Below are 17,765 nucleotides of genomic sequence, written 5' to 3' on the forward strand. Positions count from 1 at the left end.
AAATTACGGCATACTATTATATTATTTATTTATAAAGTATGTTTGAGCTGTTTAATTCAATTTTTTTTTTTTTTTATAAGATAAAAAAAAAGTCAAACAAAATGTATTCATTATAACTAAATCCATAAGATGATCCCATGATTGGAAGGTTCTGACAGCCCTGTAAGGTTCAGAACACTCTATTCAGTTGTGGATTTTCATTCCCTTGAAGTCCATTTTTAAAACGCCTTCATGAAATTCAAACATCATATGAAACGGGCATATATTCACATAAGAGTGTCTTAATTACACTGTCTTAATGATTCATAAAGGTTCCTCTGCCTACGTGCGGCGAGGGTGTAACGGAGTAACGTCAAGCTAGCATCCGTGGCGCCCCTGAGCAGGTTTTACCTCAGCGGCCTGTCATCGAGGATACAGGTGCCCATCAGAGCACTGAGCTCCTTTTGTCCTGTGTGCCACGATGCTGAGAGCGAACATGATACGGGCCGCGGCAGGGATCGTGATAGGGCTTCTGGTCATACATCCCTTCCTATGTATAAGCAGGGCCGTGTATGCTGTCATCGGGTTTCTGGGGGGTTAGGGATCAGATCTTTCTGTCAGGCACCGGGCCGTGCCAGGGAGCTTTAGCTCTGCCTCCGAGGCCGATGAAGCGAGCGCCTGTCGGTGTGCAGCTGAGAAAGGCTTTGCCGTGCTCCTGTATCATCCCTGTTGCACTGCACTGTGGGAGCCCTGCAGCTGCTGCAGTCATTCTCCGGGCACGAGCGAAGATGAGCATCACGCTCCATTTCCCAAGAGGCCATTCCCTTTTAAAAGCACTTCAAAGAATGGGATAAAAAGTTTAAAAAGACGCAAATGGCCTGCAAAAAAACCTATATCATCCTAGTGAATGTACTCGGACTCTTTTCTGTGTTTATTTTTAAATATAATAATACAAGTCTCTTAAGCTCACCAAGGCATCATTTATCTGATCATTAATACAGTAATACTGTTAAATATTATTACATTTTAAAATAACAGTTTTCTATTTTTAAATGTATTTTAAAAGCCATTACTCCAGTCACATGATCTTTCAGTAATCATTCTAATATTCTGATATGGTGCTCAAGAAACATTTTTTTTATTAATATCAGCAATTTTTTTGCATTATAAATAATCTGTTGCATAATGCAACTTGCATTATAAATGTATTTACTTTTGTCAATGTAATGCATCCTTACTGAATAAACGGATTAATTTCTTTAAAAATAAATCTCACTGACACCTTTTGAACAGTGCATTTATAATAATGTAAATATTTGGTATATATATATATATATATATATATTGGTATGCAATTTGAATATGCATTTTTTGCTTTCTCTTCAAGCACTGCTATATTTCTCTCTGACGTCTTTTGGGGAAAAAGTACAATCAACAATCAAAGCTCACTTGCCTGTTTCTTAGAGGCCTCTATTCATTAACCTGGTGGGGAACTGTGTGTGCGTCATACGTGGCAGTTTGGGTGGGCCACGATTCTGATTTAATCTAGCGTAGTGCCACCACCACCACCAGAGTGTGTGTCTGTGCGAGAGCTCACTAAAGTAACGAGTCTTCTGTGCTAATGGCCACGTGATTCCCACAGACGCCTATCACACTCTTCATTAAGCCACATGCTTGAGTGGCCTTCTTATCTCTCATGACAGCTCACGTCATTCATAACACACACATGAGCAAGTACACAAAGCCCAAAAGATACACACACACCTCAGGGTTTAACAGACAGTACTTTTATGCCTCATTACTTACATTTGCGATTATGTTGTTCTACAGCCATCTATAACTTTATAACTTAGAGGACATTTTTTGCCATGTACCAATCAGAATGTCAATGTGTAACTATGTAGACAGACCTGAAAGAAACTTATTAAATGTCAAGTAGTAAAAGTAATTTTAAGCAAAGAGACATTAAAATGATATATTATATATTTTATTATTATTTTATATATTTATTATAACAAAACCTGGAGTGTACATTTCATTTTAAGAGTAAACTTACATCAATCATTTTAAATTTAATCTAAAATATAGCAGTCCTAGTTTAATAGTTTCATACATTTCACTTTTATAGAAAACATTTTTTACTCAATTTTAACCACACTCAAAGACAAAAAAACAAACAAAAAAAACTGAAAGGATCAAAGCACAACTGCAAAATAATAATTAAAAAGGTAGTAAAAAGTCCTGGTAAAAACACTGGAAACATCTGCCTTTAACCATTTCATCTGTTTAAAAGTAGGACTTCCTGACCAGCATAAACAAAGTCAAGAGAATTCAGGACGAGGCTCATGCGAGAGGGGGCGAGACGCCGCCGCCGAAGTCAGGGATTTTCTTTTGACACTAATGATTGACTTTTCCCCTCCTGTGAAATGCGACTGACGTCATCATCACAGCTAAAGCTCAAAACAGGGGGAGGGGGGCTCGCTGGAAGGGCTACATTTTATTAGCATTACATTTTCACAGTGAAAAACTTTTAATAGAAAAGGAAACATTTGGAATATTTAGGTCAGTTCTTCCAGGAGTTCAGCTTTCTGCAGGGTAGTGAGTAACAGCGTTTCATAGTTTTGCCCTCTTTCAGTGGGGTTCGCTCTCAGCAGCTAAACACACAGACCTTCCTCTGTAGCCACCACTGACGTCAGCAGTCACCTAGCAACAGTCTTTTGATGTAAAAGCAGCAGTGCTGACACTGTTTTCAAATAAGACAGAAACAGAAAGAGAGAGAGAGAGAAAGAGAGAGAGACAGATGGTCAAAGAAAGAAGGGAAAAGGAGAGCAGCAGCGCTTTTAAGATACTTGTGTTTCAATGGCATAATGCATTACCACAGTAATTTAATGCTTCCATGAACACACACATGCAACTTTATTTTTTAATAATAAAGCTTTCCAAAAACTCTCAAATCAGGCCAATTTCATTTAGCTAATACATTTTTCTTGTCTACACAGAATAATTCACATAAAACACATATTTAAAAAAAAAGAAAGAAAAATAAAGTATTCATCATGAAAATTATAGTACTTAAAAAATAAAAAATAAAAAACTTCAAAATAAATCTTGCTAAAAAAAAATCACAGAATTCATTAGAGTATTTTTAAATAAATTTGTGAAATTTAAATTGCGAAGTGTAACTACCGGTACTCTAATAATAAATAAAAAAATCTTGCATGCCTTTCATTCTCATGTCATGAAAATCCGATCTTTAAGCAAATTTGACACAGGCTTCCCGAGCTCAGTAATTCACCCATGAACTCTACATACGACCCACAATTCCCTCCTTTCCGTCAGACCTGACCATGTGTTCGACCCCCGCAGCCGGTCAAATGAACAAACAGTTTTTTCAAATGCAGGACACACATACAAGGATCAACAACCTCCTTGTGGACTTAAGAGCTACTAGGCCACCTTAAATGTTTGAGTGTCTGGGAACCTTATGGTGCAATAAACCTTTCCTGATAAGCCATGCAGAAAATCCCTGGGCCTACTTAAAACCAATAAGCAGTGCCAATTGTGTGGCTAATATAAAGAAGGGAGGTGTGCCAGACGTCCCCTGTTTTGACCCATGGGTCTTCTGGTCCACTTTCAACCCTGTCCACTAAGGGAAGGTGTGAACCTGTCACTTTAACACATCCAGGAAAATTCACTTATCTCTCAACTGTTTCCATTAATGTCCCCAAAACATGTAGACCAAAGCACTGCATGGATACGGCGAGTGAGAGAGCGCGCACACACACAGTTGTGGAGAGAGAGAGAGGCCAGATAAGAAGCTGGGGAAATGAGGAACCGCCAGAGTACAATTTGACAAGAGTTTGGCTTGGACAGCTTGTCCTCAAATATTCCCCCTGTGCTAAATTAATAATATTTATCAATGTTAGTCATGTCAATCACATGTAATGTATTAAAGGAACCACTGCTGCACTTGTGAGAGAAAAAACAGCAACTGAAGCTGAACGAGACATCAAGACAAATAAAAAACCAAGGAGGTAAGAAGAGGGGAAAAAAATGGTAGTATTAAATAAAAGTTATAGATGTACTTTTAAAAAGGTACCGGTGTGTTAGTAACCTAACTAACAGCGGCACTTCAACGCTTTAAGCAACCGCTGCTCAGCTCGCTCAGCCAGCATGAAAAACTAAAGAGCTGCAAGCTAATTGCTGGCGATCATGACGCAAACGGTTTCCAAGGTAACAGAGTTTTGGAGTAGCCACTCCAGCATTTCCTCATCTGTTTGCACTCACACCAGCAGGCTGACAATGCACTCGCTGCATCCTGTTTCAGTCTGCAGACAGAAGCGGTGCTGATCTCTGTTAACCCCTTCCTCCTCAACACGCTACACTACTTATTACTCGCGCTACAGGTGCCGTCAGGATCTTGTGAGGTGGAAATCTGGGAGAAAAAAAAGAGGGGTCCTCCGGTAGTAACAAAAAGGAACAGCTGGTTTTATGTTACGCTTCTACGCATCTACCTTAAAATGCAACAGACAACTTACGAACTGAGAGACATGCGAAGAATGCAACGGAAAGCATCAACCTTTGAAATATTCCAGCTTGGCACGGTTCCTGGCACAACAGAACACATTTATCTACTGCTCCCCTCAATAAAGAGCACATTTCACATTAAAACCAGCCAAACACATTATTAGATAATCAAACACGATTACATCGTGAATGCACTGTAAATCTAGCTGAGACTAACCAAATTTGTAAATTTAACAATAATAGGCGAATCGTTATTATAACAAAAAAAAAAAAACATCATGGGGGGTTTCTTATAAAAACTGTAATTATTGTTAATTTAATAAATTATTAATAATTATTATTATTATAGTTTTGTTATTAAATAAGAGTGATGTGCAGTGTAAAGATCTCTCCTCACTGTCGGCTAGCCACTGCTCCTCATTTTAAATTTGCAATTTGGGTTGGAGAGAGGATTTGTTAACCAGTGTTAACAGATACAACACACATAACCACCAATAATGCAAAAGGATGCCAGTTACTCCTCTGAAAAAAAGCAGCCTGAATATATAACTTAATCCCAAAATGTGAGAATAGTTTTAAATTTCCTCAAGATTCTCCCTCTTTTTCCCCACACACACACCACCTCATTCAGAGAATGAGAGTAAAAACACACTTGCCCTCCAATAATAGATCACAGCGCCTAATCTCACTCATAATAGGGCCAAGCCTCCCCATTCTCTTTTCACTTGTTTTAAAAGGCATTCTCAGAGATTCACACCCTAAGCTGTTTCACGTCATCCTTTTCATTTATGAATATGAATTGCATTTTTGAAACGTACTGCTCTCATTGTTTTTCAAACTGTAATTTTCATCTAAAGAAAACAATAGTAATATTGAAACTATCACACCTCTACGAGAGAACACACACACACAGACCGGTTTATCATGTCTCTGAGCTCTCGGTATGGACGGAGTGTTCTCTACTCCGATCATGCCGTTGAGGAGGCAGTCAGTAAATTGTACATGGCAATAAGTAAAACTTGGCCTTTTTTTCTGCAGACATACTCTCATACGTCACCACTTAGTGACGTCAATGTTATATCATTCCACATGGCATTAGTGCAGGAGAACGTGACAGCTGAGAGGAGCTCCACTCCACTGTTCCACCGTCTCACACACACACACACACACACACACACACGCACCTTTTCTCTCTCTCTCTCTCTCGGTCTTATATTTAAGGGTTGCTTAAAGGCATTACTTGCTACTATATATGACTACAAATACAACTGTGTATATGGCTGGTAATGCATTTTAACTAATAAGGGATTGTACTTTAATTACAAATTAAATCATTTGTAAATTGCACTTAGATGTTAAAAGTGTATTTACAAAAAAAGAGAAACTTAAAAGAAAAATGTAATAAATGAGAATAAATAATAAAACTAAATTTTACAATTCACAAAGAAATACTGCTGACCGTACTTACAATAACTCCACGCTTACTGTGTGACAGCCTTTGTCTTATACTATTTTTAGTCCTCTGTATTATTACAGTAAATCACAGCAACAGCTGATGTTTCAAAAGTCTCAATGAGACAAAGAGAGTGGCACAACATCATTGTTGCACACACCATGGCAGAAGGCCATGTAATACCACACAGGGTTTATTCCTTAAATATACACATACACACACACACTTCATGCTGATGAGTGACTGCAAATGCTTCTGCTTAATCCAAAATAAAATGTAGAGACTGAATCACAGCCTGAAGAACACTAGCTCTGTATTTATTCAAAGATAAACACACTAGCATCACGTTCGGCAGGAGAGGACATTTCCATATATTAAACTTAACAACTAATGGGGGAAGCGTCAACTTTGCCAAAGAAAGGTAGAATAAGATTTGGGCGTAAAAAAGCCTTTATACCGAATGAAAATATTCACGTATGCGATTGCTCTTATTTTTGAGTAGCTTACATAAACCAATGTTCGGGTGATGATGTTTTACTGTGAATCTCTGCACGCACTTTCACCTCACTAACACCTCAGTTGCGGCAAAATGCAAATCCCGCTTCAAATCCAATGAATTATGAATTGTCAGTCTAGCTGTTCTTTCATAAATACATAATATGGAGCGCTTTCCAAATGTGCCGAATGCATTGCAGGGGATTCCCGGCCCAGGACATCACCCGCATTCAGGCATCTCATTTGCAAAAGTGATCTATTCATTTTCAACTGAGGGAAATTATTGTGAGCACACATGGCCTCTCTCTGGCATTCACACACACACACTGGCCATTCACATGTTGTCAATTCATACAGCAAATAACAGTGCTCAATTTACAATAATCCTTATGACAATCAAACCACTTTTCATATATATATGAAAAGCGGTTTGAGTGGTTTGATTGTCACAAGGATTATTGTATGGTGTATATATATATATATATATATACACACACACACACATTTTTTAAAGATTCTTGTTTGATAAAAGTATGATTTTTTTAGGAACTTTTAAATGGAAACGTATCATGGATTCCACAAAAATATTAAGCAGTACAACAGTTTTCAACACTGATAATAAATATTTTTTTGGAGATACTTTAAATTTTTATTTTTTATTTTACTATACTTTCTGATACAATTTGAATAGAAAATATTCACAGTGAAATTCCCTTCAATTTCCCATTCCAATAGAAACAACAGCATGACCAAGAACAGCAGTTTCTCACCAGAGTGCACAATAATGGAAACACTATCACAATCAGCAGTAAGCTGTTAAACAAACTGTATTTCATCAAATAAACATTGGTCAGATCTATGTGGAGTATGATACAGGCCCTTATGACAGCATTTTAACCTTTTGTGAATGCAGCATTACTTATGTGCTTCTAAACCTTCTGGACCCTCATTTATTGTTGTGTTGAAAAAGATTAGCCGAAACCCTGCCTAAACACAATATATTAAAACTCACAGAAGCTGGCAAAACTGAAAATAGCTATGAGCCAAGTAGTGATTGTGCTGATTCTCTCCCCTTTCTTGAGACCACGAACATCACGAAATACCCCAAACTCTCTATAAACCCATATGGCAAAACACCCCAGGGACAAATAACAACTGCCAACTTCACAGCTTCCATATCAACACGAGCCACTAATAGCAAATGACCAAACTGCATTCCAGTCTCAAGCTTTCTGAATCATTCTGATAGTAACAAAAACAAAATTACAGAAACGTGACTTCTACAAAATAAACACAAAAAACCATCATCCTTAGTTGTTTATTAAAGATGAAATACTAATGAATATGAAATTAACTTATTACCAATGTTTTTATAATGATACAGACAATATGTCAACAACCTCCATAAATTTTGACTTTGCATATTAACAATGGTGATCTGATGTATTCTGATTTAATACCCTCTATCTGTAGTATCCGTTTTCAACGACTTTCAAAAGGTAAGCACTGTTCATTAATTTACATACAATTTTGCAAAGGCGTTCAATCATATAACAATTACATTTCATATCTGAATAATTTAGTCTGAGCCATGGTCTAGCAGTTTAGATAGGTACTGTCAACTACTAAATGAGATATACAATAATAATAATAAATAAATAAATAAATAAAAATTGCACTTGCACAATGGTTCAAACGAATTCAACTAAAAGCATCCTTGCTCAGCTGGTTAAGACAGGAACTATAGCAAGAACATTCACATTAGGCAGCATATTTACCACACTTTTTCATTGACTGTTTCTTCCACATAAGGAATAATGTACAGCACTACAAGTTTGCTAGGAGGACTAGAGGCCCGTTCACACAAAGAACAATAACTAAAAAGATAACTATAACAATATTAGCGTCCACACCAGCGGACAATATTGTTCTGTTTATTCTGAGCATGCGCTGCAGTTTTGTCATGTGCCGCTTTAAAAGCTCAAGCTCTTTCAAGCAGGATGGATTCTGATTTGCTGTAATTGTTTTATCGTTCATCAGCTGGAAAAAAACATTCTGAAAGTAATTACAGTGATATCGTTCCGCTCTATTGTTATCATTATAGTTGTGGTGAGGACTCTGCTATTCTTTATATTCAAACTGATTTTATAACTATATCTTTATCAATTAAGTTATCGTTTTTGGTGTAAACGGGAAGCAAGCAAAGACCGACTGACCACACCAGTTAAGCCTCTCATGATGGGTTATAGGGTGATGCTGCTGATCTACGTACGTAGCCTACATACCAATATGCTGATTTCACGCAGCCGCCATTTTGAAATGGCTCCGGTGGGAAGAAAACCGGAAGTGTCGCCTTTAATCATAGGAGAGTCGCGAATGCGATGGCGTATTGTTGTGTTAAATGTAGAAATTAGTTATTCTAAAAATGTACATACATTTCTTTCATACTTTAGACTATATACAGTGAAATTCATTTAGAAATAAAATGATTTTCTTTATAATTCAGAACGTAAAAAAAGTAGCAGGAACGAACTATATACATATCCTATATTGGATATTAACATCCAATAGTGTAAATCGCGGCAGCAGCTTCAGGTTGGTAGTCCAAGGCATTGTTGTTTATCTGTACTTACGGGGTTCTTCCCACTAGAGCCTAGCTTTCGATTTCAAAATGGCGGCTGTGTGAAATCAGCGTATTGGTCACCCTTTACGTCTTTCTGTGGGTTTTGCAAATATTTAACAAATGAAAAGTATTAAAAAGAGCTTGTGACTAAACCTCGTAACTACATTGGATCTTTAAACTGTCGTTAAAACCTCCTAACTGAGCTTCTATCTGAATGAAGTGCCACCATATATTTTGGACCGTCTCTGCTTGTTTGCAATGCAAGAGTAAATAAAGAACTGGTTGTTCGAAAAAGTACAGCATTTTCTTTATTTAAAAAAAAAAAAAAAACTATATGAAGACTTCAGATGCAAAAGTGCCACCTGAAATTTTCTTCTAAAATGAGCATTTTTATCAGGCTCGCATATTTAAGTTCAGTAATTTCACTTTAATGACAATTAATAGGTAATTTTCATTGCCATTCAAGTGAAATAACTGAACATAAACATACAAGCTTGATAAAAATGAAAATTTCAGATGGCACTTATAGAGGCTTTAGCATCTGAAGTGTTCATATATATATTTATAAAGGCTAATGTCTTTGAGGAGCGGAGAAGAGTGTCTTAGTTTTGCATTTGTCGTCAAGTCATTACTTACTGCCTTAAATAGCCTGTCTTAAGTGACATGAGATTTTGGCCAAATGACACATAACTGAGCGCCCACATAGCTACAGTAAACTTTATAACTGTAAGTTGATGAAAACGTGATGAGATGCACTTACTTACTGCCTCAGATGCGGCCGTTCTAATGACGGACAAAACACGTATATCCGAAATCCTCAAATAATTTTTGTAAAATGTTAATAATAATGACATATGCAAACGTCTGACTATATAAAGCCACAATATCAAATATGACAACGCTGTGTTTAACTATTTTAAAAATATAGGCCTGGTTTCGCAAACAGGGCTTAGATTAAGCCAGGATTAGGCCTTAGACATTTAGGTAGCTTTTATAAACGTGCCTTACTGGTGTGCATTTTGAGACAAAACAATGGCACTAAGATATGTCTAAGATATGTCAGTGCAAGTTGCTTTCAGTTAAAACAGCTCAAACATGCATTTTAGTCTGAGACTAGGCTTAAGCCTTGTCTGTGAAACCAGGGGATAGTGTTTTTTTCCATTTCCTGAAAAGTAGCGTCTTTGGATATAAAAGGTTTCCATCCGACAGCAACGACAAGTTTCTTAAAGGTGCCCTAGAATGTTTTTTATTTTTATTTTATAATGTTTCCTGGGTTACCCTTATAATGTTAGTATGTTTTTTAGATAAAAAATAATCATAATTTAGAAATAAATTGCATTTTTCCTAGCCTGCTTTTAGCCTCTGATTTGAACACTCTGTTTGAAGGGGCGTGTCTGCTGTGGGATTCAGTGTAACCGCGGCCACTGCTGTGATTGGCTGACATGCTTGCATATGAAATAGCAACGCATTACATGTGAAACTCTCTCCCGAATACTTTTACTACTGCTATTATACGTTTTTACTATAACAGCTATCGAGATTAACGAATCGTGAGATGTTTTTAAAGTATTTAGATCTATTCCCATCACATAAAATGTTGCCGTGATGAGCATTGAGCAGATGACGTGTTGATCGCGAGAATGAAGATCTTATCATTGCAAAGCAGTTTCTGCACTCTCTCTGCTTTCACCAATGCAAACACGATGATGTAAATACAGTAAAAGCTTCGTTGTGCAGTAACATTGATTTCATAACGAGTTTGGCAAGTGTCCAGATAAACTGTGTGGAAAGATTGTTCTTTGATCGCTTTCTGTATATAATTTGTTCACAATTTAAATACGATTATTTTCATCCTACTAAAAGAAACGATGTGAAGCTGATATTTTAGTCACTGGCTTGACTTACTGATGCATAAACAGTATTGAACGATTTTGAGAGAAAGATTACCTGTCTGAACTTGAACAATTACACATCAGAAAGTGTTGCTTGGTAGCTCGATCCGAGGCCAGCTCTGTATTGGCCCAAGTTGAGGAAACAGTCGTCGGTGAAATGTTTGAAAATTTCCAGAGAAAATAAAATTAACCCATTGTTTCTTCAGAGGCTCAGATGAAGGAACTAAAAAATACTTTTGTGTTCATGTGTACATCCACACTGAGCAACTGCCATGCTTCGGCTGCGCAGTTCCGCCTGGCATTATGCAAATATTTGGAGGCGTACATATTAATGATCCCGACTATTGCGTCACAGTCGGTATTGTGTGGAGAACCGACCGTTTTTCAGGGGTGTTTTTCATAAACGTGAATTAAATGAGAACGCGAAAACAGTACAGTTTGAGATTCACTCTATGTCATGTCCATGCACTGAACTCTTGTTATTTGACTATACCAAGGTAAATTCAATTTTGAATTATAGGTCACCTTTAAAGATTCATTACATTCGAATTAACCAGCACTTCAAGAGTTCTTTTGGCCTTAAAAAAAACAGACCCTGACAAAAACAAATCCTTTCTAATCAGTGACTCCTATAAAACAAACACATCTTCAACCTGATCTGCAAACAACTGATATGCTTCCTAGTTTAGTTTGGAAACCGTCACATTTTTCACAGATGACGATTTCAGCTTGTCAAAAAAATGCACACACACACACACACAAAAAAAAAAATCCATGCGTTTTGTTGAACTGGTATGAACTTAATTCAATTCTAACTATAAAATGATAGAATAAACCAAATTTAACCTACAGTAACTGCATTACTTCCAGCTAAATTTCAGTTATAAAGTTAGCATTGTCAGAAAGTGCATGCAACACAAAAAGGAATGAGGTATAGTTCGCTCCTCGGCCTCCAACATCTCCACAATATAATCATTGCTCCATGTGCTATGTAAAAAGTGACTGGGCTTTGTTATGATTATCAACTGATTTAAAGATCCAAGCCACATAAACATTTCAAACAGCCTGGCTACCGCATATAGTGGTCTATCTTAAAAGAGCCATAATCCTGCCATGGGTTCTAAACACAGCTCAGGCTGTGACGAACATTGGGCTGAAAATGCAATGAGTCACAGGTGGCTTGAAGAGAGAACTGGAGCCGTTTCTCACTCTGTGCGAGTGAAAAAGTCATGAGGCCATACGTGAGACACAGCACTGGCCGGAACAACCGAGAAAAAAAATTCACACATCACGACACTGTCGTTGGAGAAAAAACCCCACAAAGAAAGGTCCATTAGTTTACACTTTTTTCGCATAGCAATGAATTTGACAGGAGAACATGAAGTAGGACAACCCTGTTTACTTCAAATTCCCCATGAGGTTTTTTACAACTGATAATGACCTTACACTCTCACACTTTTGAGGTCTGTAAAATATATATATTTTTAAATATATAAAGAAAAAATATCTATATAATTTACTAGACCTACTTAAAGTTGTGACAAATATAAAATGAACATTTATTACTATTAATAACAATGTTAAATTATATAATGATAATTAATAAAATAAACTATAGCAATACTAATAAAATGCATTTCTTAAAATCAAGCTGAAAAAGTATTTTGAAATTTTTTTTATAAAAAGCTGTTCACGAGGTCCATCTAAATGGGATCATGTGCGAGTGAACAGAGGGAAAAGAGCTGAACTATCAAAAACAGTGAGAGAATCAGACTGAGACACCGGTGTCTCAATGTCATATCATAACTCAAACTGAAAAAAAGACAGAAAAGTTCCACAAAAACACCTATTTAAAATGAACTGTAAAACAACTATACTTCAAACAAAAAATGAGCACACACATAGATGTTTGTGTTCAATGTGCAGCTTCGAAATGCACTTTTCCAGCTCCCTTTTAATTGGCTTAGGGCTTCAACTTAAGCACAGAAGGATGTCATTTTTTAGTAAAAAAAAAAAAAAAACACATTAATACCGGTAGTGTAAATATAATAGCCTGATAACTCAATATTATTTGTTGTTCTATGCATTCTGAAAAATTTAAATTTTCAATACATTTGTCATTAGTAATGATGGCACATGAACATTAATATTGAATAAGCACAAACAACAGACACAAGTTAGAATTAAATACTGTTGCAATTCAAACTAGGACAAAATGGAATGGAAATGCAGGCAAACTTAGCAAAATCCATTCGCTTTCATTCTAGTTTGATATTTTGTTTCCAGGTGTCCTTACAGATCCCCCCCCCCCCCCCCCCAACCCCCAACCCAACCATGACAGAGAACTGATGCTACTGCTCAGTAAGAACAGGTGCTTTACAGGTCAAAATAAAGTCTGAAACTGGTCATACTGAAACCTCAATTCATGAGCGTGACTGGAACAGTGCACTCATTCAAAGCACACTCAGAATCACTTGAAGCACAAAGTGAATGGCTTTATGTGCAAGCAAGTAGAGAAAGGACTAAACTCTTTATAATTAGTGTGGAAAACATGCATAGCTCACTCCAAATTTACTTGAATTATGTTTTTATAATTCACTGAAATACTGCCTGCCGACACAAGTCAGGATGACTACATGAAAACCCAGCACAATGTTAAGAGTATATTTACTTAGCCATTCAGGTTTGATGACCTTGAATTTAGTGTTTAAACATGACCCTTTACCCTTGGCCAGGGCTGACTTTTTGGGCAATATGAGCTTGATGTTTCAAAAAATCAAACAGCTGCAAGCACCATATCCTACTTAATGAGCTAACAAAGTTTTCATATTTATAGAATCTACAGATAACAAATTCTGCGTCTAAAAAAGTTAAATAAACTGTCTGCTCATTTTCCATTATGTCACACACACACATAACATAAGCCAAATACTTTTGTTAAAACTTTTGCACTAGAATGCAAAAGAAGTCAATCAATGGCAAACTTTTAAAACTCTACATTCTATTTGCAGCACAGACACTGGGACAAGCGATACCCCACTTTTCACGTGTTTGAATCAATGATTAATAGTGTATGTTTTTTTGTTTTTCTCACTTCACAACATTCTGACCAGCATTAAGAGTGCTGTAATAACATCTTCTGCATCAAATGTAAACGCTTTACTGCTGTACTGAGAAGAGACCATAAGGAAATATGACTCAAACAGACATTTTCATTAAAAGTGTTTTCGTAACTTGTTAAAAAAGGATCAAACTATTTTAACAGAGTAAATATTTTAAATAGGCTAAAACAGCCTGTTTTGGACTACTGGATCAACAAGACTTCACATAAGGCCTAAAAACAATTTTGATCCATTTGAAACATCCCAAAATGTACATCATGGTCACTCTAAAATACCAAACAATTTTAAACTTAAATGTTAAAGCAAAGAAAAAAAAATCTCACTACATCACAGTGAAACAATCAAGCCTAAATAAATTTGGGAGCTATAGGCAACAGGTTACTGACACAACATTAAGACCTGGCCAAACAACAGTGTATCCTCCAAAATACTAATCACATCCATGATATAAACTGTATGTAGGCTATTGCATGCTCTGGACGTGTATCATCAGGGTTGAGACTGTGTAGACCAAGAGTTTGATTAGCCTAGCCTATCACATATGTGTTCTGGGGTATCAGGAGTGAGTTTTTTCGGCTTTCTATAATTGTATGGGACCATTTGAAATGTCAGAAGTTTGATGAAGTGTATCATGAGCATGATGATGAGTTTTGAAGGTGTGATGTTATAGTAAGGTGTACATCAACTGGTTTATCATGATCAGTGTGTGCTGCTGATGAACAGCCCCTACCTGTTCTCTCGATATACAGGGTAATGAAGGTCTGCGGGGCATCTTACAACTGCCATAATAACTGCTGGACGTCTCTCCCAAAGAAACACAGCTGGACCTTCTCCTGGGTCTGATGACGGGAACTTTCTCCTCTGTGTTAGGAATCCTGCCGGCCGTCTCCCTCGGTGGGTAATAGTGATCAAAACAAAGCGCCAGTAGAGAGCCGGAGACCCCCGCTATACACGCCAGCACCGGCCTGAGGGACGGAGACAGGCAGCCGAGGCTGGTGAAGGACAGCAGCCACACCAGGCTGGCGAAGACCAGGATCAGGACGCTGTGCTTAAGTTTGAGAGTGGGGATGAGGGTGAGCAGACCCACGCAGCCCAGCACAAACAGCAACCTGCCCATCATTTGCATCTGATGGTGCTCCTCTCCCCACTGCAACAAGCGCAAGACCATCAAATCCCCCAAGTAGCATGATGCTGGTAAGGACAAAAGCCAACATCTGCTGCTCTCCCTCTTCGTCCGCCTCAGGTAGAGGGTCAGAAAGAAATACGCGCAGCCGATGCTGAATAAAGGACTGATGGACTGTGAGAAATCAAAGAGGAAAGTCCGCAGATCTGAGACGCCGTGTTTACTCTGAAAGCTCTTCGAAATGAAACAGGAGAGCGCCAGAACCGCCAGCGCTCCCACGTAGAGAGCCGAGCCGCGGAATAGTTTGGACTTGAGGATATCCTCGTTGCAAAACCTGCAGACGTTGAATAAAAAGCCCCTCGGATGGTCTTGTTTTAACGGAGTGACGCAGCTCTTCACATAGCCGTTCCTGAAGCTCTCCGCGCTGTTTGCATTGCCAACAACACCATCGTGCTGTCTGATTTTACTGTGCAAAACCTCTCCGTCCTCCCGCACAGCCATGTTGTCCTCCTTCCGTGCTCTTTAAACTTTCATTCCTTCGAAATAAATCCTCCGTGTGTCAACGTTTCACTACATGACGGCAAACGCGCTCCATGGTCACTCAAACGTGCTCAGGCATTTTGGCCAGGAGGAAAAGAGGCTGAAATGTTTTTGTTTTTTAGCAGACTCGAGCTCTATGTCGCCGTCTAGGTGCGACAATTTGTAACAATGACTAGAGCGCGAGACACAGACGCGCGCTCTCTCTGCAGCGCAGCCAAACCGCGCGCACCTTCAATTTATGTCTATATTTTTTCATTTTTTAGTCAGATTTACTACCGTTATTGCAATATTTAAACAATACTTTAGACGGCTAAGTTGTAAACATATTTTATGTATATATTTGTTGAAAGATCTTAAGACCTAAAACACGGGAGCTTGTGAGTGTGTCCTATATTAGATATAGCCTACTTTTGAGTCGTGTGTAGGCTAGGCTACACATCCATTTTCTTTATTGTTTGTTTATACTTATACGATTCTATCTTATAATTAAGCTAAGCCAGTATTTAGTAATGTAAATAGTATTGAGTATTGAGCCATTCGCGTTTTCCGATGTTCATGAGCCAACAGGCCCTATGGTTTCAATGCATAAGCACCACAAGAGGTCACTAACATTACATAGACATTATGTTGCAGCTGAGTTGTCTTGTTTCTTACCAATGGGGGTTCCAGAATCTCAGCCAACCCAGGAACCCCCTATTAAAATGCTGTTTTACACTGCAAAACACATCATTATTATATTATGATAATTTTGGTTGAGTCTCTCAATTAGCTTTGCATTCTTTGCAATGTCCTCTATAAAAGCAACAAAATCAACCAAAGATGATATCACCAAATATCAACCAAAGATATTAACCACATAACAAATAATGGTGACACTTTGTAATAAGGTTTCACTTTTAAACATTAGTTTACTGCACTAAAATGAACAATATTAGGCCAACTTCTACATCATTTGATAATTTTTTTTTGTTGATAATTTGATAATCTTAATGTTAATTTCAACATTTACTAATACATTTTGTAAAATCAAAAGTTGTGGGTCTATTTGTTAACATTACAGTTATACATGAACTAACATTAATAATTGTATTTTTATTAAATTACATTAACATTATATTGTAACGTTTTGGCCAAAAACTTTTGATATTTTTAGAGAAATTGCTTCTTGCCAATGGATCAGTCCACAGAGCCCCTGCACATTCATGAACGTGTTACATGTACATTACCTTATCCCTTTCGGGTGTTATTTTTAGTTAGGTCAAACAACTGTAGCAACATTCATTGTTAATACTGAAGCTTTTTTTTTTTTTTTGCAAGACAGAACTGACCTTAAGATTATACGATTAAAGTATAGAAATCCGGGGGACATAAATGGCCTCATGATCCTTTTGTATTTGTTCAGTCAACATCTTTTTCTATTTCCTAAAAAAAACATATTGTAAAAAAAGGGAAAGTCCCTCCAATGCCAATGCTTCAGGTAAAAAGGAGCTGTATTGTGAAAAGTCTTGAACACAAGGAATGGTTTGTTTAATGTTCTTAAAATGACTCACATTTGTAAAAAGATCCAGATATAAGTTTATGAAAAAGTAATATATTTATTCCATATTGATGAGCAAGAACAATTCATGCATTTGGCTGGAAAATTGGTTTGAAATTGTGGTTCTCGCATTATGGTTCAATTATGATCTCAAAAGATGGAGACTAATGCTGGTTCCATAATGCATGAAATTGACCTCATTTATTCACTTCTGTGCTGCAATCCCCACAGCTATCTTAAGAGCTTTTCCATGATTCCAACTGCATAAGTGGTCAATAAACCACCAGTGATTCTCATGTGAAGATAATGTATCTTCCAAGTTTTTATGGTAAAAAGCAGTTCAGCATGAGGCTATGACATGATATTCATACACAAATGTATGCACTCTGTAAAGGCTTCAATGTACTGTGTTGATATGAAGGAATGTTCCATATTGATTAATCAAGTATTTTGAATTGCGCATTGTATTGTGTT

At 37.3% G+C, this 17,765-nt stretch overlaps 1 protein-coding gene across 1 annotated transcript in view; it reads right to left on the reverse strand.

The window, feature by feature from the left end:
• The window catches only part of pde3b (phosphodiesterase 3B), a 59,704-nt gene extending 43,808 nt beyond the window's left edge, over positions 1-15,896 (reverse strand). The window contains exon 1 of the mRNA XM_056268614.1: positions 14,822-15,896. Coding sequence (XP_056124589.1) covers positions 14,822-15,715 — 894 coding nt within the window. The 5' untranslated portion in view covers positions 15,716-15,896. The remainder of the gene's footprint in view (positions 1-14,821) is intronic.
• Positions 15,897-17,765: the final 1,869 nt, after the last annotated feature.

This window comes from Rhinichthys klamathensis, unplaced genomic scaffold, assembly GCF_029890125.1.
Source record: "Rhinichthys klamathensis goyatoka isolate OS25496 unplaced genomic scaffold, OSU_Roscu_1.1 h1tg000275l_1, whole genome shotgun sequence".
In the NCBI taxonomy this organism is placed as follows: domain Eukaryota; kingdom Metazoa; phylum Chordata; class Actinopteri; order Cypriniformes; family Leuciscidae; genus Rhinichthys; species Rhinichthys klamathensis.